Source organism: Candoia aspera, chromosome 3, assembly GCF_035149785.1.
Source record: "Candoia aspera isolate rCanAsp1 chromosome 3, rCanAsp1.hap2, whole genome shotgun sequence".
Classification (NCBI taxonomy): domain Eukaryota; kingdom Metazoa; phylum Chordata; class Lepidosauria; order Squamata; family Boidae; genus Candoia; species Candoia aspera.
In genome coordinates, this window is record NC_086155.1 from 102,064,218 (window position 1) to 102,085,871 (window position 21,654).

General features: G+C 36.1%; 1 protein-coding gene across 2 annotated transcripts in view; it reads right to left on the bottom strand.

Annotated features, from left to right (window-relative positions):
• Positions 1-21,654, bottom strand: part of SMG7 (SMG7 nonsense mediated mRNA decay factor) — a 59,659-nt gene that overhangs the window by 36,811 nt on the left and 1,194 nt on the right. For both annotated transcript variants that reach the window (XM_063298437.1, XM_063298438.1), the window contains exons 2-4: positions 3,139-3,170; positions 2,086-2,203; positions 1,001-1,133 (exon numbers count right to left, since the gene is read on the bottom strand). In XM_063298437.1, coding sequence (XP_063154507.1) covers positions 1,001-1,133; positions 2,086-2,203; positions 3,139-3,170 — 283 coding nt within the window. The remainder of the gene's footprint in view (positions 1-1,000; positions 1,134-2,085; positions 2,204-3,138; positions 3,171-21,654) is intronic.

Genomic DNA, 21,654 nt, shown 5'->3' on the forward strand with positions numbered 1-21,654 from the left:
TGCATAGCTGGGTGCTAAGACAAACCAAACAGACTACATTATGGTTTATTGCATTGTTTGAACCAGCCTAATGACTGCACTGTTTATGATTTTATCCAAGCCTCCTGTATGAAGCTGCAAAAACATAGTATATAAAATCAGATTCCTTCAGACTAAAGAATAATGGATTCTATTATGTGGCATTAAGAACATAGTCCCGGAATTGTATAACTAATATCTTTTTTAAAAAAATGAACTATCTTAATAATTTAATTAATTTGCAATACTTCGTTATTTCAGAATCCCTACAATTTTTTGGTGTTTTTTGGGAAGACAAATTTATTCCATAAATATTAACATAGATGCAAGCAAACAGGAACAAAGAGATATAAGAGATACGTTATGAAAAGTCTCGTTTCTAAATGCTACTCTACTCTACATTTTAAATACTTTAAATCAACAGGAGTCTGGTAAAACCTTTTCCAACTAACAAATTTTATTAAAAGGCATAAGTTTTTGCAAGCTACAGCTCACTTGGTCAGATGCAATGACTAGGATGATATAGAATGTAAACTGGAAGGAGACAAGAGGGAAAGGAGGAGAAGACGAAGTAGTTATGTAGTATCTATATCCTTTCTGGAGGTCTTTATGGTTAAATGTTCTGGAGACATCTCTTGCCTTTTCTAATGGGAAAATAAATTTCCAAAATGCACTGCACCCTCTCTCCTAGGGTTCTGGAAAGCTCTGAAAACCCAGCTTTGGTCCCAGGCCTGGGGTTGATGTTTGTTATTTGTTTAATGCCCCTGTTTCGTTTTGTGGATTTTGTTATTAGAGTATTTTAGTCTGGGCTGCCTGTTGATTTAATATCTTTAGCTATTTTTGTGTCTTTTTTAGTTTTGTGCACCACCCAGAGTCCACTGGAGTTGGGTGGCCAATAAATTTAAATAAATAAAAAAAACTGTATTGCTTGACCAACAATACAATTTCCATATCATGGTCATAGTGCTATTCCTTGACTCACCTGCGTATAGAAGCCACTAGCTGCTTCTAGGAATAGAGAAAGGTTTGCTTGAACTTCACTCCGATTTGGATTTGATCGGTTTTTTGCTTGACCCTGTAGAGTTGTGATCTGATTCTTAAAGGCATGATTCCACCTAGAAAAAGAGAATCTTTCATTGTTCTATGTAACACAAATACTGATACACTGAATGATTCTTGCTTGAATGAGAAAGGGATAGGGGAGTGCTGTTTCAATGAAGCTTCTAGAGTACCACAGAGTAAAAACATTATCTTCATGTTACGACCTGATATATACCCAACACTTCTCTTTAATTGTTGACACTTATGTCAAACAAACAGCACAGACCCAAAATATTCATAGCAATGAGGATTTGTCAGAAAGTCTGCCTGGTAATAAGAACTGGGCACTGAGTAGTGCCCTTTTTTTCCCTTTCAGCATGAACCAAAAACCCCAGATTGCTCATTAGACCGAGGCCCACTGGAGATTGACTTCCTGTCTCTCAAAAAGTACTTTGTGGCAAGGGGGAGATGAACCTGACTGTCTACAATCAACAGTGACAGAGCAGCTACAGGGAACTTGTTTCATCCTTCTCTGCCAAGTAGAACACTAAACTTGTGATGCAGCAGGTGCCTTGGAACTGGAAGTCTACACATTCTGGACTCAGGTACTGCCCAGGGGTGTCAAGTACTGCCAGTTAATATTCAGACAAGTACCCACAGCAGGTAAAAATCAGCCCAGGCTGATCTGGATATACATTCAAGTTTATGAGTCAATCCATGGCTTTGGCCTTGAATGAATGGCTTCCCAACTTTCTTTTTTTCTTCTGCTCCTTCCTTGCATGTCATTTTTTTTTAAGATAGTAAACCCAAGGGCAAAGCTTATTCTTTTTTAACTGGGAATCAGTAAGTGCTTGAAATCAACCAAATGACTAATATATTACCTCTCCTATATTACCACCAGATACTTGCAGTACAGGAAAAAAGAACCAGAAGTTTCAGCTAAATTCCAGCCTGCATACAGCTTACATAGTTAAAAAAAAGAGTATCTTTAATAAAACCACTCAAGCCGTACTCATTTATACTTACAGATCTTGTTCCACTTTTTTATCCAATGCATACTCCAAATCTGTTACTAACATTTTCTGGTATAAGTCCTGTAAAGCCTGTCGGGATGTCCAGGCTTCAGCTGGCCCCAGCTTTGAATCTGAAAAAAAAATTATATTATATTATATTATATTATATTATATTATATTATATTATATTATATTATATTATATTATATTATATTAATTATATTATATTATATTATATTATATTATATTATATTATATTATATTATATTATATTATATTATATTATATTATATTATATTATATTATATTAATGTGTATCTGTGCTTCTGTGTCTGTGTGCGTGCATGTGTGTATAAATTAAAAATTTGCTTACTGTAGACCAATGGTCCTCAAACTTGAGATACCTGAGAAATCCTTCTCAATGCGAAAAATCAGTGTGGAACCCATTAATAAATAGGTTTTATGTAATACCTTATCACAAACTTCTCTCTTTTAAACAAAACAGAAGAATGTCCATCTTACAATTTCACTGTAATCATAAGAGTAAGCAATCATGTGAAACCCCTGGATGACACTCATAGAACCCTGTGGTTCCAGGGAACACAGACTGAACACCATGGCTCTAGACCAATAATGTATCGTCTTAGCTCTGAACTACCGGGGATACAGTTTATTTCTTTTTTTGTGGGGTTCAAAATTAGAAATTTGGAATAGTGGCACAAAGTGAAGTTAGAACATAGAAGTCAGTGGAAAGAACAAGATTTTCATCTTATCTGGAAGAGTACTGAAAACTAGTTGTGACATAATTGACCCAAAAGTATTTAAAATTTTGGGGTAGTATTGGTAGTCCCCTATTGTCCTCACCCTGTATTTTGGGGTTGATACCTTTGCATCTTTTTAGTCCAAGCTAGTAGGGAGGATGACTTCTCAACCACTTCTGTTGGTTGTAGTTACTCATACTCATCAGACCAGGAAATTTACTCAAGCCTGTTTGTGCATTACAATAGCAACTTTTACTGAAATCAGGTTACCTAAATTCGGCAGATTTAGGAGGAGAAAACATTACCTGTCATATCAGCCTTCAGGACTTCTGCCTGCCTGTAAGTAAAATACATGACAATAGTTGTTAAAATAATTAATAAAGATAAATTCATTAAATATATTGAAAAATCCAAAGCTATTCAGGTCTTATGGATTTGTGCAATTTATCTAAAATTCAATCTACAACAGAATCTCAGTGCTGCTTATGTTCTAAAGGAAATGTGTCACTTTAGCTTTTTCTATAATATATTAAGCAGGAATAACATTTTGACCAAATTCATATATATAAAATAATCATTAGGACAGGATGTAATTAATGAGGTTTTTGAAATAACCACACAGAGAAATTAAATATTTTTTCTCAGAAAAAAAAACAAAAAGAAAAGAAACCCTAACTTGTATTGTCATATCCCTTGTGCCAAGATCACAATCAGTGATTCTCTGACCTTTGGTTTAATCTTCTCTGGAAGAGTATTAAGGACCAGCTTTGCAATCTTGAAACATATTACACTGTAAGCAAGATTATTTCATTACCTCCATTTTAATTCTATTCAGACAGCTTGCACTTGAATAAGTATATGTATACTGCCAAAATATACAGAAACAACAGACTGCTAATTTTATGTATTTTTCATACAACGGAAGAAAGGAATAAAAAAAAATGGGATGCCGGGTATTGTATCAAGCTCAAGTATTTAGATATGAACTCATACCTAAGCCATTAGATTAGTAAGTATCTTTGTTTTCAATCTCTCCTATGTCTAGCTACTAACACATTTTACTGATTTTTGACATAAACACCATGCTTCTCAGCAACTTCATTTGATACTTTCAGTTTTATATGTGTGTAGTTGTTATATAACATGTTAACAAAACAATTCCATGCATAAGTTCAGGTCATTTTAGACCCACTGTATTTTCAGAAAACGATTAGAATTGAGTGAGACTTGGCTATTCACAAAATGGATGCTACATCATAAAACATTCATTTCCTGGGGGGAACTGGGGAAGATAAAAAAAAATAACTTGCCCTGAACCTATGTGTCCAGATCTTGACATATATATTTGAGCTCCAAAACATAAAACTACTCTTTTGAAGAATCTTTTCTGTTTTAATTCTAACTTGAGAATGCTTTCTATCACCCCAACTTACTCCTTTACTTCTTTTAAATAGCTGATTGACTTTAAGTATACTGTCTTAGAAACTGCCCCTTCAATGTTTTCTAAATCTGAGATGACAGTTTAGTAACAAAAGCATTAGATTGCCAAAGTGCTTTAGTTAAAATGTCTCTGTCAGAAGATTCAGTTAAATCTAGTATCTTCCCAATCAAAATTGATTATAAATTAAGAATAGAAGAGAGTAAATAGAGGAGTGTAAATTTAGGCATGACTACTAAAACAGCTTTTTCTGGGAAACTGTGAGCATCCTAAACCAAGCCAAATCCAAAAACGCCAGAGAATTCCTGGAAGCCTGGCACTCAGACAAAGCAGCCATCAACAGACACATAGAGGTAAACAACATTTACATACCATTCAAAAGAGACAATAGAAAAGCCAAAAGACCAGTACACTCCCTTACCAGCAATCAACACCCAGATATGCAAAAATCAACACTAGGATTAACACCAGATGAACCTTCAAACAGCACAATACACCCTAATCAAGGGACTATTAACTCAGGCAATCAACCAAGCAGCAAACCACAGCCCAATCAAAGAACTCCCAAGGAGAGAACAACACCCCTACCAACACAAGCAGGGCAAGCCACAGTATATAAACTGAGAGCAAGGCCCACTCCCTCTTTGCACTGAAGATGTTGTCTAGTCTGGCAATGAAATGTCTGCAAGAAAACAACAAGGCTCAGAGAGCACCAAGGACTCCACAGTTTTTTCATCTACTTTATTCAAATAAAAATAAATAGTATTATTTTTAATTGCTATTGTAAAATTGACATCGCACAGCTCAAAATGAAAATAATTTGAATTGTGGAAATCCTAAATGCTCAAATCCTAACTGCTTCTGCGTTGAAGAATAATTTTATACAAATACAATTTTTTTTTCTCTAATGATTTATGAGAACGTAAATATTTTTGTCAGAAGAATTATGAAATAATGTGTCAATATTATTTTGATCCATCATATGCTATATTTCCTTTGTCTATGCCTTGTGCAAATACAATATTCAAAATATCTATACCATGCTATGTTTGTTCATTTTCCCTTAAAAACAGACTTAACCCTGAAACCCAAGTGCCTGCTATCAAAGTTCCACACCCAGGGCTTGCTTCCTGGCAGCTGGTATTTTCATCCTCAAAATACATCCTCCAAATCCTGCCGTTTCATTTAGCCCTTTATTCCCACATTAATATTATTTTGAAATAACTGCCAATGTTTCCCAAAAGAATAAGACACACAGGACTGAAAAGAGATCCTTATGATCCTATGATTCAATATATTTGTAGTAAAGGCACATTATTCCCTTTCCCAGAAGTTTGTCATTCGCACACACAAACATGGGAGTTCTGCTAGTATAAAACAAAAGCAGAATCTCAATAGAAACAATATTATCTATGTTTCCATTAATATCTATTTTAGAACGTCCAAAATACAAGCTGAAACAAGTAAGTGACCACAGTTAAACCCTAACCTATTTAATCACATTTACCATACGAAATTAGACTATTTTTATTTAGCACTGTAACTGCACCACACCTCTTTGGAACAGCAGCTGTGCAGATGCTAATAGCAACAACAATGCTCAACAAATTCACTGTTTTATCATTGTTACTGATTCACTCTTTTATAAATATTTTATTTGCTTGTAAAAATTTTGTTTTGTTTTATACTTTTTTTTGCTGTATGTTGCCCAGAGTCACTTCTTGTGAGATAGGCAGCCATATAAATTTCATATATAAATAAATTAAATAAAAACACTCAACTATTAATAAGCAATAGAGCAGAACACAGTCTGAATACATTCTCACAAGTGCTACACATTAATGGGCTTCTTTTTCTTGTATCCATTCACCACCATACTGCCTTTCACCAATGTGCACTTTCCAGAGCCAGTGAATTGGCAAGCATATTCTAACAAAGGACAAAATAGGAGATATGCACAAACTGACTCTCATACATCCTGGTCCAAAGAAATACCCATGTTTGGCCATGCTAACTCAACCTTCTAAACAACCTATTCCTTTCCTGCTCCAAAAGGGAGCTAGTTGTTTGCATTAATGTCCATGTTATTCTGTGAGAGGTTTCTTAGCTATATATGCCACAATTCCTTTGTAACAGAAGTCAGATCAGACAATGAGTCATGTTTGTTGACAATGCCTGATATAGGTAGCTCAACCATGAAGTTGGATACCAGCTAAAGGCAGAACATGAGGCACACTGGAACACCATGGCCCTGAAACTGGAACAGGCTGTGCAAAATACAAGTACCGCATTTTTTTTTTTACCACCCTGAGACACCTAAAAGGAAGGACTAAATCAACAAACAATAATATCTACGAGGTTGCTGGGACATTTATACCATCTTCAAATGAACAGCTTCAGAGATGGAGAGAACTTTTCCAACAATTGTACAAACATGAAGAGCCACAGGTACCACTAGCAGATCCACTACTGTACTTATCCAAACACCAGAAAATCAGGAGTCAAGTATTGTGCCCACAATAGCGGAATAGTAACAGTATATTTCAATTGACCATATCAAATCATAGGAATCAGCCACAGTAAGATACAATAAAACAAAACAAAGTGAGATACAATAAAATGAGATAAAATAGGCTACAGTGAGATAAAATACATAAAATATAATAAGGTAAGATAAGGTAAGGTAAGGATAAAAAGTAAGATAAAATAGTCTGAGATAAAATAGAGTACAGAGATATATAATAAAATGAATATTAAATTAAATTCATCAATAGATGAAAATTGCATAAAGGTACTGAAAAATGGAAGAGCAGATGGATGGAGCCACAGCTGGGGCACTCAGAGCTCGTGACCATTTGACTGAATGACTACATTTATTGTTAATTTGGCACTCAAAGAAAGTCCCCACTGTATGGAAACAGGTTATTATAATCCCTATTTTGAAAAAAAGATGACAGCCACCAATTCAAAAGCAATTGGGCCATAAGGTTTCTCTCAAGTCTTTTCTGTTTCTGCCAGAAAGGTCTTCATGAGAATCAAGCAACTACACTTCCAGAAACAGTGGGAACAGCTAACTAGAGGACAGTAGTCTGGTCTCCACCAACACAAGGATGCCATGACCAAATTTTCATCATCAGACAACTAATGGAAGAGAGAATTCAATGTGGCAAACAAACAATCATTGTATTCATTTACTTTGAAGCAGCTTTGACAGTGTATACCGGTCAGTTTTATGGAAAGCACTGAAAACTGAACAGAAGCCCACAAAACCCACAGCAATTCCAACAGCTGTGTACACATCCAAAATTAATTTTCAGAGGAGTTCTTGATTTGAACTGGCATTAGGCAAGGCTGTGTGATCTCACCCCTGCTATTCAAAGACATATTGATGCTATTATGAGAAAAGTTTTGGAAGGCAGCTCAATGAAACCCACTACATAACTGACCTCATGTTTGCAGACAGTGACACAGAAATCACCAACATCTTGTATATCATGAACATGGTACATCGTACGGCTTGAAAATTAATGCTGACAAAACAAAGGTTTTGACAACTGATGGGTCTCAGTTTGCTGTCTACCTCAACAGAACCCAAATAGAGCAGGTTAACCTGTTCAAATATCTTGATTGCTAGTAGAACAGAAAACAGCACCAAAAACAGAAGTACCCAGCAGGATTGGCCAGGCCACTGCTGCCTTGAGATCTTTAAACTGGTGCCTCTGGAGGAAACAAAAACACTTCAGTGAAAACCAAGATGAAAATCTTCAAGACACTAGTTCTGCCAATCTTGCTATACATATCTGAGACACAGACACTATTAAAAGCAGACCTAAATAAGTTTGATGTTCTTCCAATGTGATGCCTATGGCATATACTGGGAATCTCTCTACACAACCATCTGAAGAATTTCACCAGACTGAGGTGCAGTGAACAACCTACTATTGACAAAATATGAAAGCGCAGATTACAGTGGTATGGATCTATGTATAACGCAAGAACATCTTCCTTACAGACTACTATGGAGAAAGTGGCCTACACAGTGAAAGGTCCAATGAACAGCAACCCCCAAAATGTGGGCAAAGCAAATTGAAGACAATCTGAAAAACCTAAGGCTCAATCTAAATATCATGAAATGAGCAGAGGACATGTTACACCCCATTTGTTGTTTTCTCTCATTCTAACTGGCTACGCTTTTCCAGGTATCTAAAAGAGCTGTTCTGGTGAGAATATACCATTTATTTGCTGTAATAGGCTTTAAATAACCAGAATCACAAAAGGTATTTCAGTTTTTAATTCAGATTCAACAATGTATCATTCCAGGTAGTGTTTAATTCAAAGTTTATATCTTAACTGCAAAAATGCAAGAGACTTGTTGGTGGACAACATAACAGGCAGTCAGCTTTTCTAGTTAGTGTCTGGATAAGCTTGTGTAAGTTGCTGTGCCTATAACATCAACATTTTTGTGTGTGTGTTTGGATGGATCAACTGATAATTCATATATGTGTAAAAAGAGTAGTAGCAGCAGCACACTTTGTAAGTACAATTGTTATGGTTGCAACAGGGCATTTGTGCTAGGACAAGGGTTTTCCATTTATGGATCACAACCCTGGGGGAGAATATTGTGAACAAATTTAGGGGGGGCTGCAAATTTGTTTTGGCTTAAGCATTCCAAGCTTATCCAAACAAGCACAGAGCAAGCTCTGTCAGGGCTCCAGCTCTGCATGTGTGAGCTTCATGGCTGGTCTCCCTCTTCCCAAATTGTCCAGGCTTAAAGCCCCTTAGCCTGGATTCTCAAGGCTTGCTCCACTTCATGAACTCCCAGATGGGAATGACCAGGCTTTAGGCACAAACTTTAAGGCACAAAGTCACTTTTGCCTACTTCCTTTTGCCTGTTGCACTTGCAGTTCTGTGGTAAAATAGTGGTACAGAGAAAAGCCGTGATTCCCAACAGCAAAAGCATTTCACAACAGGGTCAAAGGAGGCTGTCCAGACCAGGAGCACTTGCTGAAAGCAGGCAGAAAAGAATGGGTCACCACACTGGCATGTAACTTACTTCCCACTCTGGGTAATTGATTTCCTTGGCTTAGATGTAAAAACAGGTGTTTTCCCTTAGCCTAGCTTCCTGAGGATATCAAACATCTACCAACTACAGAAGAAAACCCCCATGCCTATAATAATTCCATTGTCCTGAACCACGTCCTTCAATCTTAGATCCAAGGCCTCCAGAATGATGTCTCTCCTCCCCCACTTTACAGTTTTTCAGTGTCAAAGGAGGTATACAACACAAATAAAATGGCGCCCAAATAATGATCCTTAGCTAAGTGATAAAGCTTTGCATTTGCTTTGTAGCCATCTTCTAAACCAGAAGTAAGTTTTACTCTACAGTATTTCTTTCTATATGGATGCATATATACACATTCACACATCAGATACGCGTTATACAATCAGATACAAGGCTATTCTCACTACAGCTACCTAATCTGAGCTGTAACAATCTGAATGATGATCACTAGACAATGGCAAAGAATGAAATCTTCTGTTTCTTACTGTTGTCATCCAGCGGTTATCCAGATTTCTGCAGTCCAGATCTGGTTTTAATTTACCAATAACATCCAACTGCTTGGGCACATTCTGCCATAGTCATTGGGCAAATGTTAAGTGGTCTGTGTCCGATGAGACCCTGGTTGGCTGCAGATCCCAGGTATTTTGTGTGTGTGTGTTTTCCCCCTATGGAGGGTCCTGCAGCAAACAGTTTAAACATAAGCCTGATCTGTATAAATCCAAATTCAGCTCCACTGAGTCTTTGGGAAAGGCCCTTGTAGTGACAGGTTGGGGTATCTTCCACTGCTCTTGCATCTATGTCTTGCAAGTCAGATTGTACAGACAGATTGTCATGAGTACTGATGGTGAGCAGGAGGGGGCCTCTATCCAGAGAGGAAAATGCATGCGTAGCACTGAGGAATTAAGCAGCCATTCAAAGAGACACAGATCAGACCCGCCTTAACTTCTGGGGTTTATATGTCTGGGTTTTTCCCACGCTTCTTCAGTTTGTTAGGATTTTCTGTCTTATGTAGCAGCAATAAACACTAGAGACCTATTCCTCGTCTCAGCGTGATTCCTGACTGTTAGGACACAGATCCTACATCTCCATACCTTGTGGCTTAATTTGGCTATGGAATAATACAGGTAGTCCTCGCTTAACAATGGTAATTGGGACTGGCAACTCTGTTGCTAAGTGTCGTGGTTGTAAACTGCGACACCACTTGGCCGCTTCAACTTACGATGGCAGTTGCAGCACTCCTGGTTGCCCTCGTTAGGCGAATCCCACAGTGTCACAGCATCCCACAGTCATGTACTCTAACCTTTCCATTATAAATAGGCAATAAAACAATCAAATTTTAAACCATACTTTTTCAGTGGGAGGGATGAGCTTGATTAGTTTTGCATAATTCCTGAAATCTGGGTTTTATTTCTGAGGTAGCGACTCTTTTTCATTCCGCACTTATTTAGGATCAATATTTCCTTTTTATAGCAGCAGTTGTAAAAATTGTACCTTTGCTGCTGACTTCTTCAAGCTGAGTGGGGGCAAATACTGACAGTGACCCTAATTTGTACATGTAAGTCATCAGGCTATGCTCCAGGCTGTGTTCTCCACTTTGCTTGGATGAGCTGGCTGCTGCCTCAAACAGATAGAGTGGGAACAAGTTCTGACGGAAACCCAGATTTATGTGTGGAAGTTATTAGGTTTCCACTGGTTTTATTTTATTTGCAAGATTTTATCATGGTTTTACTTCATATAGAGATGAAAATTTAATATTACAAGTACTATACTTATTTCAAGTAGTATACCAACTTCAATGAAATCACTAGTTTTATATGTATGAGGGAAAGTGTCACAAAAATCAAATCTTTATTATGGTCATTATATTTATTATGTACTCCATCAGCATAAGGATGGTGGAGTACACTCATTTAAAATGCATAGAGGATACATCAGAGTAAAAATAAAAATCTAAAAAACCCTGAAAAACTAGAAGATATAAAAGATATATGAATTAGAAACAGAAAGTATATATAAAAAACAAGAATCTAAAAAAATCTAAAAGGGGTAGCAGCATTAGATAGTAGGGGAGCATAAAAAGTATGTGGAAGACTATCAAATTACAGAGCACTCTAATATGGTGAATTAGGTGCTCAAATTCTCATGAAGGGGTTTACCCAGATTACTTCCTTCCAGGCAAAGTGGACAGGATAAACAAGCCCTGTCTGAATGATGTTCCCTGCTGAAAGGTCAACAAACACTCTGTGTGTGATTTGGTCTCTCAATACTCTCTTCACCATACTGGGAGGAATTAAGTATTGGGCCTAAACATGGCTTTTCTGGTCAAAATCCATCTTGTTCCAGTATGTCTTTCATCCACAATGTGTGCATGGATGGTACAATAGGGAAATTGGTAAGAAGCTCATTGGACCTGAAAGATCTTTGCCTGGTTTCAACATATAAAACAATATGACCATTCAAAATATCTGAGGTATGTTGTCTGTTTTTACACATTAATTGCACAATTCCAAGCACTATTTTCTGATATATTGTCCAAAGTGTTTTGTTTAAACAGTTTGAGTATCATCAAATCCAGTGGATTTGCTGGAGTGCATATGCTTAATGGTATTTTCAAGCTTCATTGTGGGCTAAAGGGGTAGTGTACATCTTAGGTAAAGGTAAAGATTTCCCCTGACATTAAGTCCAGTCATGTCTGACTCTAGGGGGCGATGCTCATCTCTGTTTCAAAGCTGAAGAGCCGGCATTTGTCCGTAGACACTTCCATGGTCATGTGGCCAGCATGACTACACGGAATGCTGTTACCTGCCCGCTGAAGCGGTATCTATTAATCTACTCACATTTGCATGTTTTCAAACTGCTAGGTTGGCAGGAGCTGGGACTAGCAACGGGAGCTCACCCCGTCACGTGGATTCGAACTGCCGACCTTCCAATAGGCAAGCTCAGCGGTTTAACCCACAGCGTCACCACGTCCCCCCAGTGTACATCTTACTGAACATAAATAAGATTATAACTTGTTATCCAAGGTTCTTATCATGCTTCAGATTTCAAATATTAGTAAACCATGAAAAAGGAAGATAATGTGAACTTATGCTATCTCCATACTAAGAAAGGAAGTTCATCACAAAAGGAACATCTTACAGAAGTGAACAGAAACTACATAACAATCTTTTTCACAAAAAGATAAAAGAGATATCAGAAGAAACATTAAAAATAGCAAAGAAAGAAAGGTGAGAAAGCAGAGCTCCCAGAAAGATTGAAGCATGTTTTATTACAAAAAGATAATTTTCTAAACATCTGATAGGTACAAACCAGTGTTAGACAATTCAAAATTAATTAAGAGGAAATAATGAAGAGGAAATGTTATTTATGCAAAACTGCAGATATACATTTAGATGTTGTATAATATTGAGAATCAAGTTAGTTCCACTGACTAGATACATTTGCTGATTCAAACACTGTACTACTTCATAAAAAACTGGGATTATTCCCATAGACAAACAATTTAATATGTTACCAGCCGGCATCCCAAGATCCCAAAAGTGACCTTGAAGTCATCAACTTTCTAGTTAAAGCAATGCATACAAGATTGTGCATATATCTAACCTATTATCAGTTATGCAAATCTTTTTCACTGTCTTTTTAAACACACATGTATGTTTGTGTCCGTGTGCCAATTCCACCCTCCTTCCCTGAACACATTGGTATTGCTCACATGCAATTATGACTTAAAAGTTACTTTAATTGGCTTCCTAAGTGTGACTAAGTTCTGAAATCAGTCATTTTTCTTCAACACCACCATAGTTGTACATCTGAAATACCACAATTCGCATCTAAATTCAACATGCAATCAAAAAGAACCTATTAAGTGTAAAGTTTTAGTTTTGAATGGCAACATAAGCAAAGTAGAAATAATGGTAAGTTACAAAATACAAGACACACAAACAAAAAGTTATGTGGAGGCACAGTATTTCCACTCCCACTTCCCCTGTATTATTTGATGAAAAGGTTCACAGGCTGCAGGAAATAAAATCAAAATATAAAGACTGCAAAAAAAAATAAATGGGAAACCCCTCATTAAAATATGGGGCACATCAGTGCACCATACAAACATTAGGTTACTAGGTTAGATAGGGTGGGCATGTTCCTGGTCCCCTCCCTAAATGTTGCCACCTGATGGGACCCTCTCAGTGGCTGCCCAGCCCTTTGGAACAGCCTCCCGTCTGAGATCAGAGGGATCCCTAACCTTTTAGCTTTCCAGAGAGCTGTGAAGACCTGGCTCTTTCTCCAAGCATTGGGTTAGGATGGGAATTGAGCTGCAAGGATGTTTTGTCTGTCAACTGGGTGGGAAGGGTATTTTTGTTTTTAACCATAGTTTTATGAATTGTTGTGAGCTGCCTAGAGTCATTATGTGAGATAGGAGGCCATATAAGTCCAGTAAGTAAGTAAATTAAGTTATTTGAAGTTTTATATAATAGGATAAATGGAAATGTTTTCATAGTACACTCAGATTGAAAAAGCCAAAGCTGTCATTTCTTCACTCCATAGCAATGGCACAGCTCAAAAACATAAGTTATGTGTCCCTTCCTTTTTTTCAGCAGGCACTTTTCTCCCAGGTAAAGCTCCCAAACTTTTTGCCAGGTCAAAAAAGGAAAGTGTCTGGTGATAGAGACTTTGGTACACAAGATTGCCTGCTATTTCTTCCCTAAAAATCTCCATACAGTACATCCTTTCAGTTTTCTGCAGTAAAGAGGTGACCAGGTCTTATCAGAAGAAGCATAATAACCATAAACCTACATAGGCAAAAGCTACTCTAATTTTCATAGGAAGTTCTGGGTGCAATTAGAGATCACCCTAATCTGAATGGTGACATATGAACTTAAAGAACACAGGTCCTAATAAAGAAATAGTTCTCATAGTCCATATGGTCTGGATTAAATGGGGAGCTACGTGAAGCATACATTTGCAGTTAATTTTAATGTTTATTAAAAAGTTAAGTGACAGTTAGCTTTAAGAAAGATGAACATACGTAAGAAATAAAAACAAATAATCACTATGTCAAAAATAAAGTTTTACGCTATGACTGTTAACCAAATTTTCAAATTAACAACCTCTATCAAAAAGCAACAAGTTTCAACTATAGCTTTTTCACTGTCTATAGCAATTCCCCATTAATTAGGATTACTCTACTATACAGTATCCTCGAAGAAAACTAAATGCTATAAAGATTTAATTCCTTAGCACATATTTTCTAGAGCTTCAGCAATTCATCTCAAGGACTTACACTCATCAGGAAGAGATAGCAACAGCAAAAAGCCACAATTTTCAATCTGCAGAAGCTTCAAGAAACTCATTTTTATACACTATACGCAGAACCTTTCAAGCACAGAAATCTCAGAAAGTGATTTGCTGGAACAGAAGAACATATACAGAACTACACACAGAGCTCCCAAAGCACACTCTTTGTGTAATTCTGACAATTAACCTACCTCAAGGTAGGTTATCTTGCTATCAAAGACAGGCTGCATGTAATCTGTACCACAGACTGTAAAATGAACTAATGACAAGATGCTAACAAAGTGAAAAAATTCACACTATTACCATGTGTTGGACATATACCACAGGAGGATGAGGATGATGTATTAAACATGTATGCGTGCAACTCCCAATGACTCTGGGCCACATACAAGTTTAAAGATTGTATGCAAAGAAAGATACATTAGACATGACAGAACAATTACATGTTATCAGCAAATTTCCTTCGGTAGCATAGCAAAAAGGACCAATAGGTATGAATGCCAAGTACATAGGGTTGAGAACCCAGGCACAGAAGGAGATGAAATGTTGGGTAGCTGCAACTCTTAGAAAATGGGAGATGGGGATACCACCCCCAAACAACAGACTCAAAGGAGAGAACAGTATAAAATTCTAACTTTCACATACTAGTTTTAGAGATTCCTCAAGGTATATGTAGAAGAGGAAGAGGAAAAAGATGGTGGATAAAAATGCCAAATCCAGTCCAAAAAACATCTGGCTGACCGTGCAACCAACAATAATAATACAACTAATATGACTGCCAAATTGGAAAAACTCAACCCAAGATGGCTTACATTAAAATCTTAATAAAAGTAGACAAAAAAATAAAACAATACAAACAAGAAAAATGAAGGATTCTTTTCATTACAGCATATAAAAGCATTCAAAATATGTCAAAATATCATTTACTTAATACTTTTTAACAATTCTAAATGTGCTTCCAGTTCATACAGGAAATTATGAAATCTATCACACCTCTGTCTGAACTATCAGTGGCCCAGAATATGCCTCTATACAACATACAGGGATTCTCTGGAATGTAGAAAGATTTCCTTATAGGTAGAAACGTAGAAATCTCTTCATAATAAAGATTGGGGGGAAGAGTCATGTTAATATGTGGCAACAAAACAGCACCTTCAATATTAACCAACTTTATTGCAGCATAAGGTTCATCAGTCCCTCTGGTGGGAGAAGATGGGCGGTGACAAATTTGATTGATTGATTGATTGATTGATAAATAAACAAACAAACAAACAAACATAAACTGTTAATCTCTGGCACTGGAAAAACTAGAAACAGGTGACAGCTCACTATCCTACATTGCAACCTACTCTTAAAAAAAAGTTTGCATGCCTGCAAGTTATTCCCTCTCCCAAATACTCAAACATGCTTTTTCTGAAATTTGTACAGCTAATTTTATGCATAGATTTTAAGTTTTTAGTAGAGTTTAACATACAAACCTGTTTTAAGAATATAGGACATAGAAAAGCAAGAAATGTGAAGCATACAGCCTCAGAAGGATAGGCAGGTATTGCATAGTCCACACATATCCCTCAATTGGTGAAATGTAAACAACAGTATGCTGACTTGCAAGATAGTTTGTAGATAAGAGATCCTACGATTTAATAGAATAGTGTGAAAATGCTTGGGATAAAACTGGTCCTGTGCTTGTGGTATATTGACCAAAATTTGCAAAAACAAATCAGAACTGTCCTTAAAATTAGTAAGGGATAGTTCATGTGGCATGGATAAGATTAACTGCAACTTGGAGTCTAAGAGGAGGAAATGAAATGAAAGAATATATAAGTTGTGTGTGAAGATTCTGGGTAAGGCATGTAGATGCAGATTTCTGCTCTTCAGCAAGTTATTGAGAAATGCATAAATGTGAAAAAGAAAGCTTATTCTATGTTGTAGTTTACAGAAAGCATATGATAAAGTAGGTAGGCTTCAATTATTAAGTTTTTCATGAATATGGAGCTGAAGGTTGATTGCTTAATTTGATAAGCAGTATATGATAACAGAAAAGCACACATGAAAAAAATGAAATGGTTAGAGAATATTTCAGCACTGAGCATAGAATAAAACAAGGCTGTAAGATGTTTAACATATTAATGGATAAATGCGTAAGAAATTATTGTGGTGACAGCAAAAGTTACACTGATGGAGAATAAGAATATATGCGTACTACTCTATGCATGTGATGCCATGTTGTTGGCTGAGAACCTGAATAGTTTGCTGAGAAACCTGGATAAACTATAGGATATATCAAGGAATATGGATCTTAAATTAATGTTGAAAAAACCCAGATAGTTGTGTTTGATGGGAGAAAAGAAGTGAACAATTACAAGTTTATATAAATGGCAAAAAACTAGAGCAAGTAGATGATTGCACATACTAGCTGAATGCTTACTAAAGATGGAGAAATGGACGGAGAAATTTTAAAATGCACAAATGCTGCTAAAGGATGGCAGATAGTCCATGATCTGTTGCAAAGAATTAGTATTTATCAAAATACATGAAAGGGATGTCTATAAGAGTGTGCTTATCTCCACTTTATGATATGAAAGTAAGTATTGAGTATACCAGAAAAAACATCAGAGTTGGTTGAACACAGTCAAAATTGGTTACTTGAAAAGTCTATGTGGTAAAATACAAATAGACACACCCTCCCCAATGTGATAGTGATATTGTGGATAATCATGAACAAGCGTATCTGAAAGGATGTTTTAAGAATATGTCAACTTATGCTTTTTACATCTCAAAATCACCTAAGTGACATCCCCCCCAAAAAATTCTGTGCTAAGCACAGCATAATTTATTTATTATTCACATTTCTATAATTACTATTATAATTATTACTTCAAGTATTCCCCCCGAAGCATGCTGTACAGTGAATGGTAACTTAATCATAGCAAGAGAAATCATTCAGGATGTTTTTCCCTCCATCTGTACCAATTTCCCCAATTCCAGTGCTCTGAAGATATGTTGGCCAACTCTCATAATCCAATGGTTGTGCTACCTAGGGACTGATGATGGGAGCTGAATCCAGCACATTTGGAGGCCACAAATGTGTTGAGGGAAACAGACCATTAACTATGTCTTTTCCTATTCCTTCTCAGGAAGGCACTTTAAAAGATGGAAGATCAAATCAAGCAAAAGAAATTAAGTTCTGTACAGAGACTTAACTATCTGTATTTCTTAACTACCATCTCTCCCAGGTTTATGCAGAATAAATGATTGGTACTTAAAGACTGAGAAATTTATATATATATAACATTAAGCAGCCAGACTGAGCTGAAAACAGAGAGTAAGATCAAAATGGCTTTTATTTGGGAAGTGTACCATTTTCACATGAACTGGAGTTTATTCAATCTGAACTACCAACAGGCTATTAATAGAGTCTTTGAAAATCATGTTGAATATCATTTTTAATTAAGGTTTCAATCTCATTCACTAGATGTCAAATAACACTTGAAGTTAATTGTGTATTTTACCTTCAATCACACTCAAAGGCAACCTACAATCAACATAATGGTAAATTGAAAATTGTACCCCTTAATAATACCACATCCGCAAAGTCAAATATAAAAACAATTTCATTATATTTATATCCCACCTTTTCTCTTGGGAGCTTAAGACAACATATATAACCCTACAATAAATTTACATCACAACTTTCTGAAACAGGTTACACTGAAATTTCACAACTGGCCCAACATCCCATGTATTTTAAAAACATGGATTTTCCCCCTCTTGAATATGTGATAAACTTTTTATATATCAGAGGTCACTTTAGCCAGATTACAATTTAGCTCATGCTTTTGAAATATTACAAGTATACCCTAGGTTTTATATGAATATGATTTGGCTTATATACTATGAACTCCTGCAGAGACTGAATGAGTTTGGGGCCAGTTTTAAACCATAAACCTATGCATGTTTACTCAAAAGTCAACATTACTTCAGTCAGTAAGGTTTGTTATTTAGTTATACATTTTGCAGCCTTAACTATTACAATGTCTTATAATCTTTTATATACTTCACTTATTATTATTCTTAGTTTAAATTTATTGACTGCCCAACTTCAGTGGACTATCACTTAGAGGTGTTAGATCTTTAATGGCCACAATTATTATTGCTACCAATAATTATTTGCTATATGGTTTTACAATTACAAAATAGTTGCATGTGGTCCATTCCTTCACTTTTCATCACAATATTTATAAATATATTTGCCCTACAATGTAACACTATGACCTTATAGAAGCTATACTTCCCTAGGAAAACTTTATTGTGGGGACCGTTTCAGTGGCAAATTTACAGACAACAGCAGTAAGCAATTTAGTTAGGTACAATATCTCTCTCTTGAAATCAGTTAAACATTTTTAAAAGAATAGGCCATAATGGAATTATTATTACAAGAATTGGTTTTAAAACCAAGGCTTTGGGAAGAGTACACTAACAAATCCAAGATATCCTGAAACTGCTACAGAGGGCTTTTACAGTATGGTCATAATGGAATTATTATTTCAAGAGCAATCAAATTATACAATTACTCTGAAAAAAGAGAAATAAGCAAATGCAAAGACACAAGATATGAACTGTTAGTGTGAAAAATATTTTATAATTTCATTACACTCTACCACTGATAACTGCTCAGAATTTCTACAGATAGAGAACTATATAGTCCATGTTCTAACAGTGTAAGAGCGCAAATGCTGAATTAGCATGTCTACCACTTTCCTTCCTGGCTTCTAATTTCAATTCAAGAGGTACTAGTTTTCTGTAGAAAGTCTGCTTTCATCTCATGTACTGTGATGCCCTATAAGAGTAACCAAAGTGGTACCCTGGATAGGACTATAAAGGCATTTTGAGAGTCACTTTCAGAATCTACCCTAAAACTATCAGATAGGATGCGCACATTATTTTCTGCTGACAACTGGAATCAAATATTGCAATTTCCCCTTTCCCTGCCGCAGCCTTCAAAATATTTTCAAATAATGCTTTGAAGAATATTCCATGATTTCAGAGCAAATCTTGGAGAGAGGAAAAAAACAGATCAAGTCTACTACATGTGATGTTTTTGAGCAAAGAACAGAAGAAAAATTAAACCTACAGTTCTAAGTTAAAAAGCAAAATCAGAAAAGTCCTCTATAGACCTATCTCTAAGATGACTGATGAAACAAAAAAGTTTCATAGTTAAGAAACTGCTATATTCTATGAAGAAATGGAAACTGGGCCTGCAACTACAGAGGCACTGTTACCAGCAGACACTGTTTATTTTACTGGAATATGTGAAAGCTAAGCAGGGCCTGATTTGGTAAAGATAGTTAGAGAGTTGGTACAAAAACTGAGGATGATTCTAATGGAAGTTGGTTCAAAATTGTAGCTTTACAAGTTACAGTTAGTGTCCTGAATTAGCCCCAGAAGTCAGTCTACCTTAAAAATGACAGCCAAGGTGGGAAACTTGCATCAGTGTTATAATCACCCCATCAACTGCCAAACTATTTAATGCCCTTAAAGCATAAATATTTCTCACCGGCATCACCTTTTTTTAAATCTAGATTTAATACATTTATTTAGCTTTATCCTTCCAAACCCTGTTCTTATTTGAGAACAGAAAAGGAAGTTCCTAAATATGAGCTACAGGACTAGCATCCTTGGTGCAGTGATGATACCCAAATTCAAAGCTGTAGAGGAAATTACAGAGTAAAATACACAGTGAGAGCAATGCAGAACATCTCAGCTCCCATGAGGCTAAATTTATGCTCTGACTGAAAGAAATGAAGGGACCAAAGAGGAAGCCTAATCATTCTAAAGGTACCAGAGAATAACGCATCAAGAGGTGCAAATAATATCAGTGCTGAAAACAGCCTTCCCAAATTAATCAGGGACTGTGCTTCCCAAATTTATCTCCAGGTGCAAGTCCTTAGAGCTTCCAAGCAACTTTTAACTATCTTTTACACTTTTAACTATCTATATACTTAAACTGAGATGATTTTTAACTATCTATATGCTTAAACTGAGAGCATATATTATCCAAGAACACTTGGAGATACTCTTCCATCTGCTTTTCACTAGGAAACCTAAAACTGGCTAGATCTTTATTTGGAGATACTGCTTTAAAACACATAGGAAATATGATTTTTCTTATATTTTCTTATAGCTTCATTAATAGTTTAGAGCTCTCAGTGTGGGCTTCTAGGCCATACATGGAGAAATAAAAAAAATCATTACCTTAGTAAGAATTAAATGTATGTTGATAAAACAAGGATAAAGCAAGTCTGTGCAGTATGGTATCCATATGGCTATTCTATGACCTGGGTAAATAATATGAATGACATGTATACAACTCTGTAGCACCAAAATAATCTAGAAACATAATTTAAACTAGTCTTATTCAAAATGATAGAATAATGCACAGAAATATCTGGGGCATTACAGACTAAAGCTGAGAAGTGTTTTTTTTTTTCTTTATTCATGATATCTTCTTCTGTGGCCAAGAAATATGTGCAGTAAGGGCAGCATCCAGCAACAAAGATCTTTTGAATTATCTCTTTTCTTGCTAGACAAATAATTACAGTGGGTTAGTACTGCAAGCTTAGAAGAACAGACTTGCAGAGTACTGATAACCAAGTTGTCATAATCTGGAAATTAATTTAAATTAATTTAAAGCACCTTAAACAGAGAACTCCTAGATATATTTTATTGCAGTTACTGGTTAACTTTATACCTGAGGTTAATGCTAGTACAATTTAACAATGTAAAGCATAACTGCACAGTGAATTTATAGAACAGCTTTCAAATGCTGCAACTACAATTCATGCTGAGAGAGAAGTGAATTAACATATATCTAGGGCAGCAGCATTATCATGCTCATCCTCTCACTTGCCACTGCACAGCATTTTTAAATGAACAAGAGCTTCTCACTTCAGTTCCCTAATAGCCTGTTCCTCTCTGCCATGCAGTCTTCTCATTTGCTCAGCCAACCATTGTCTCACCCATCAG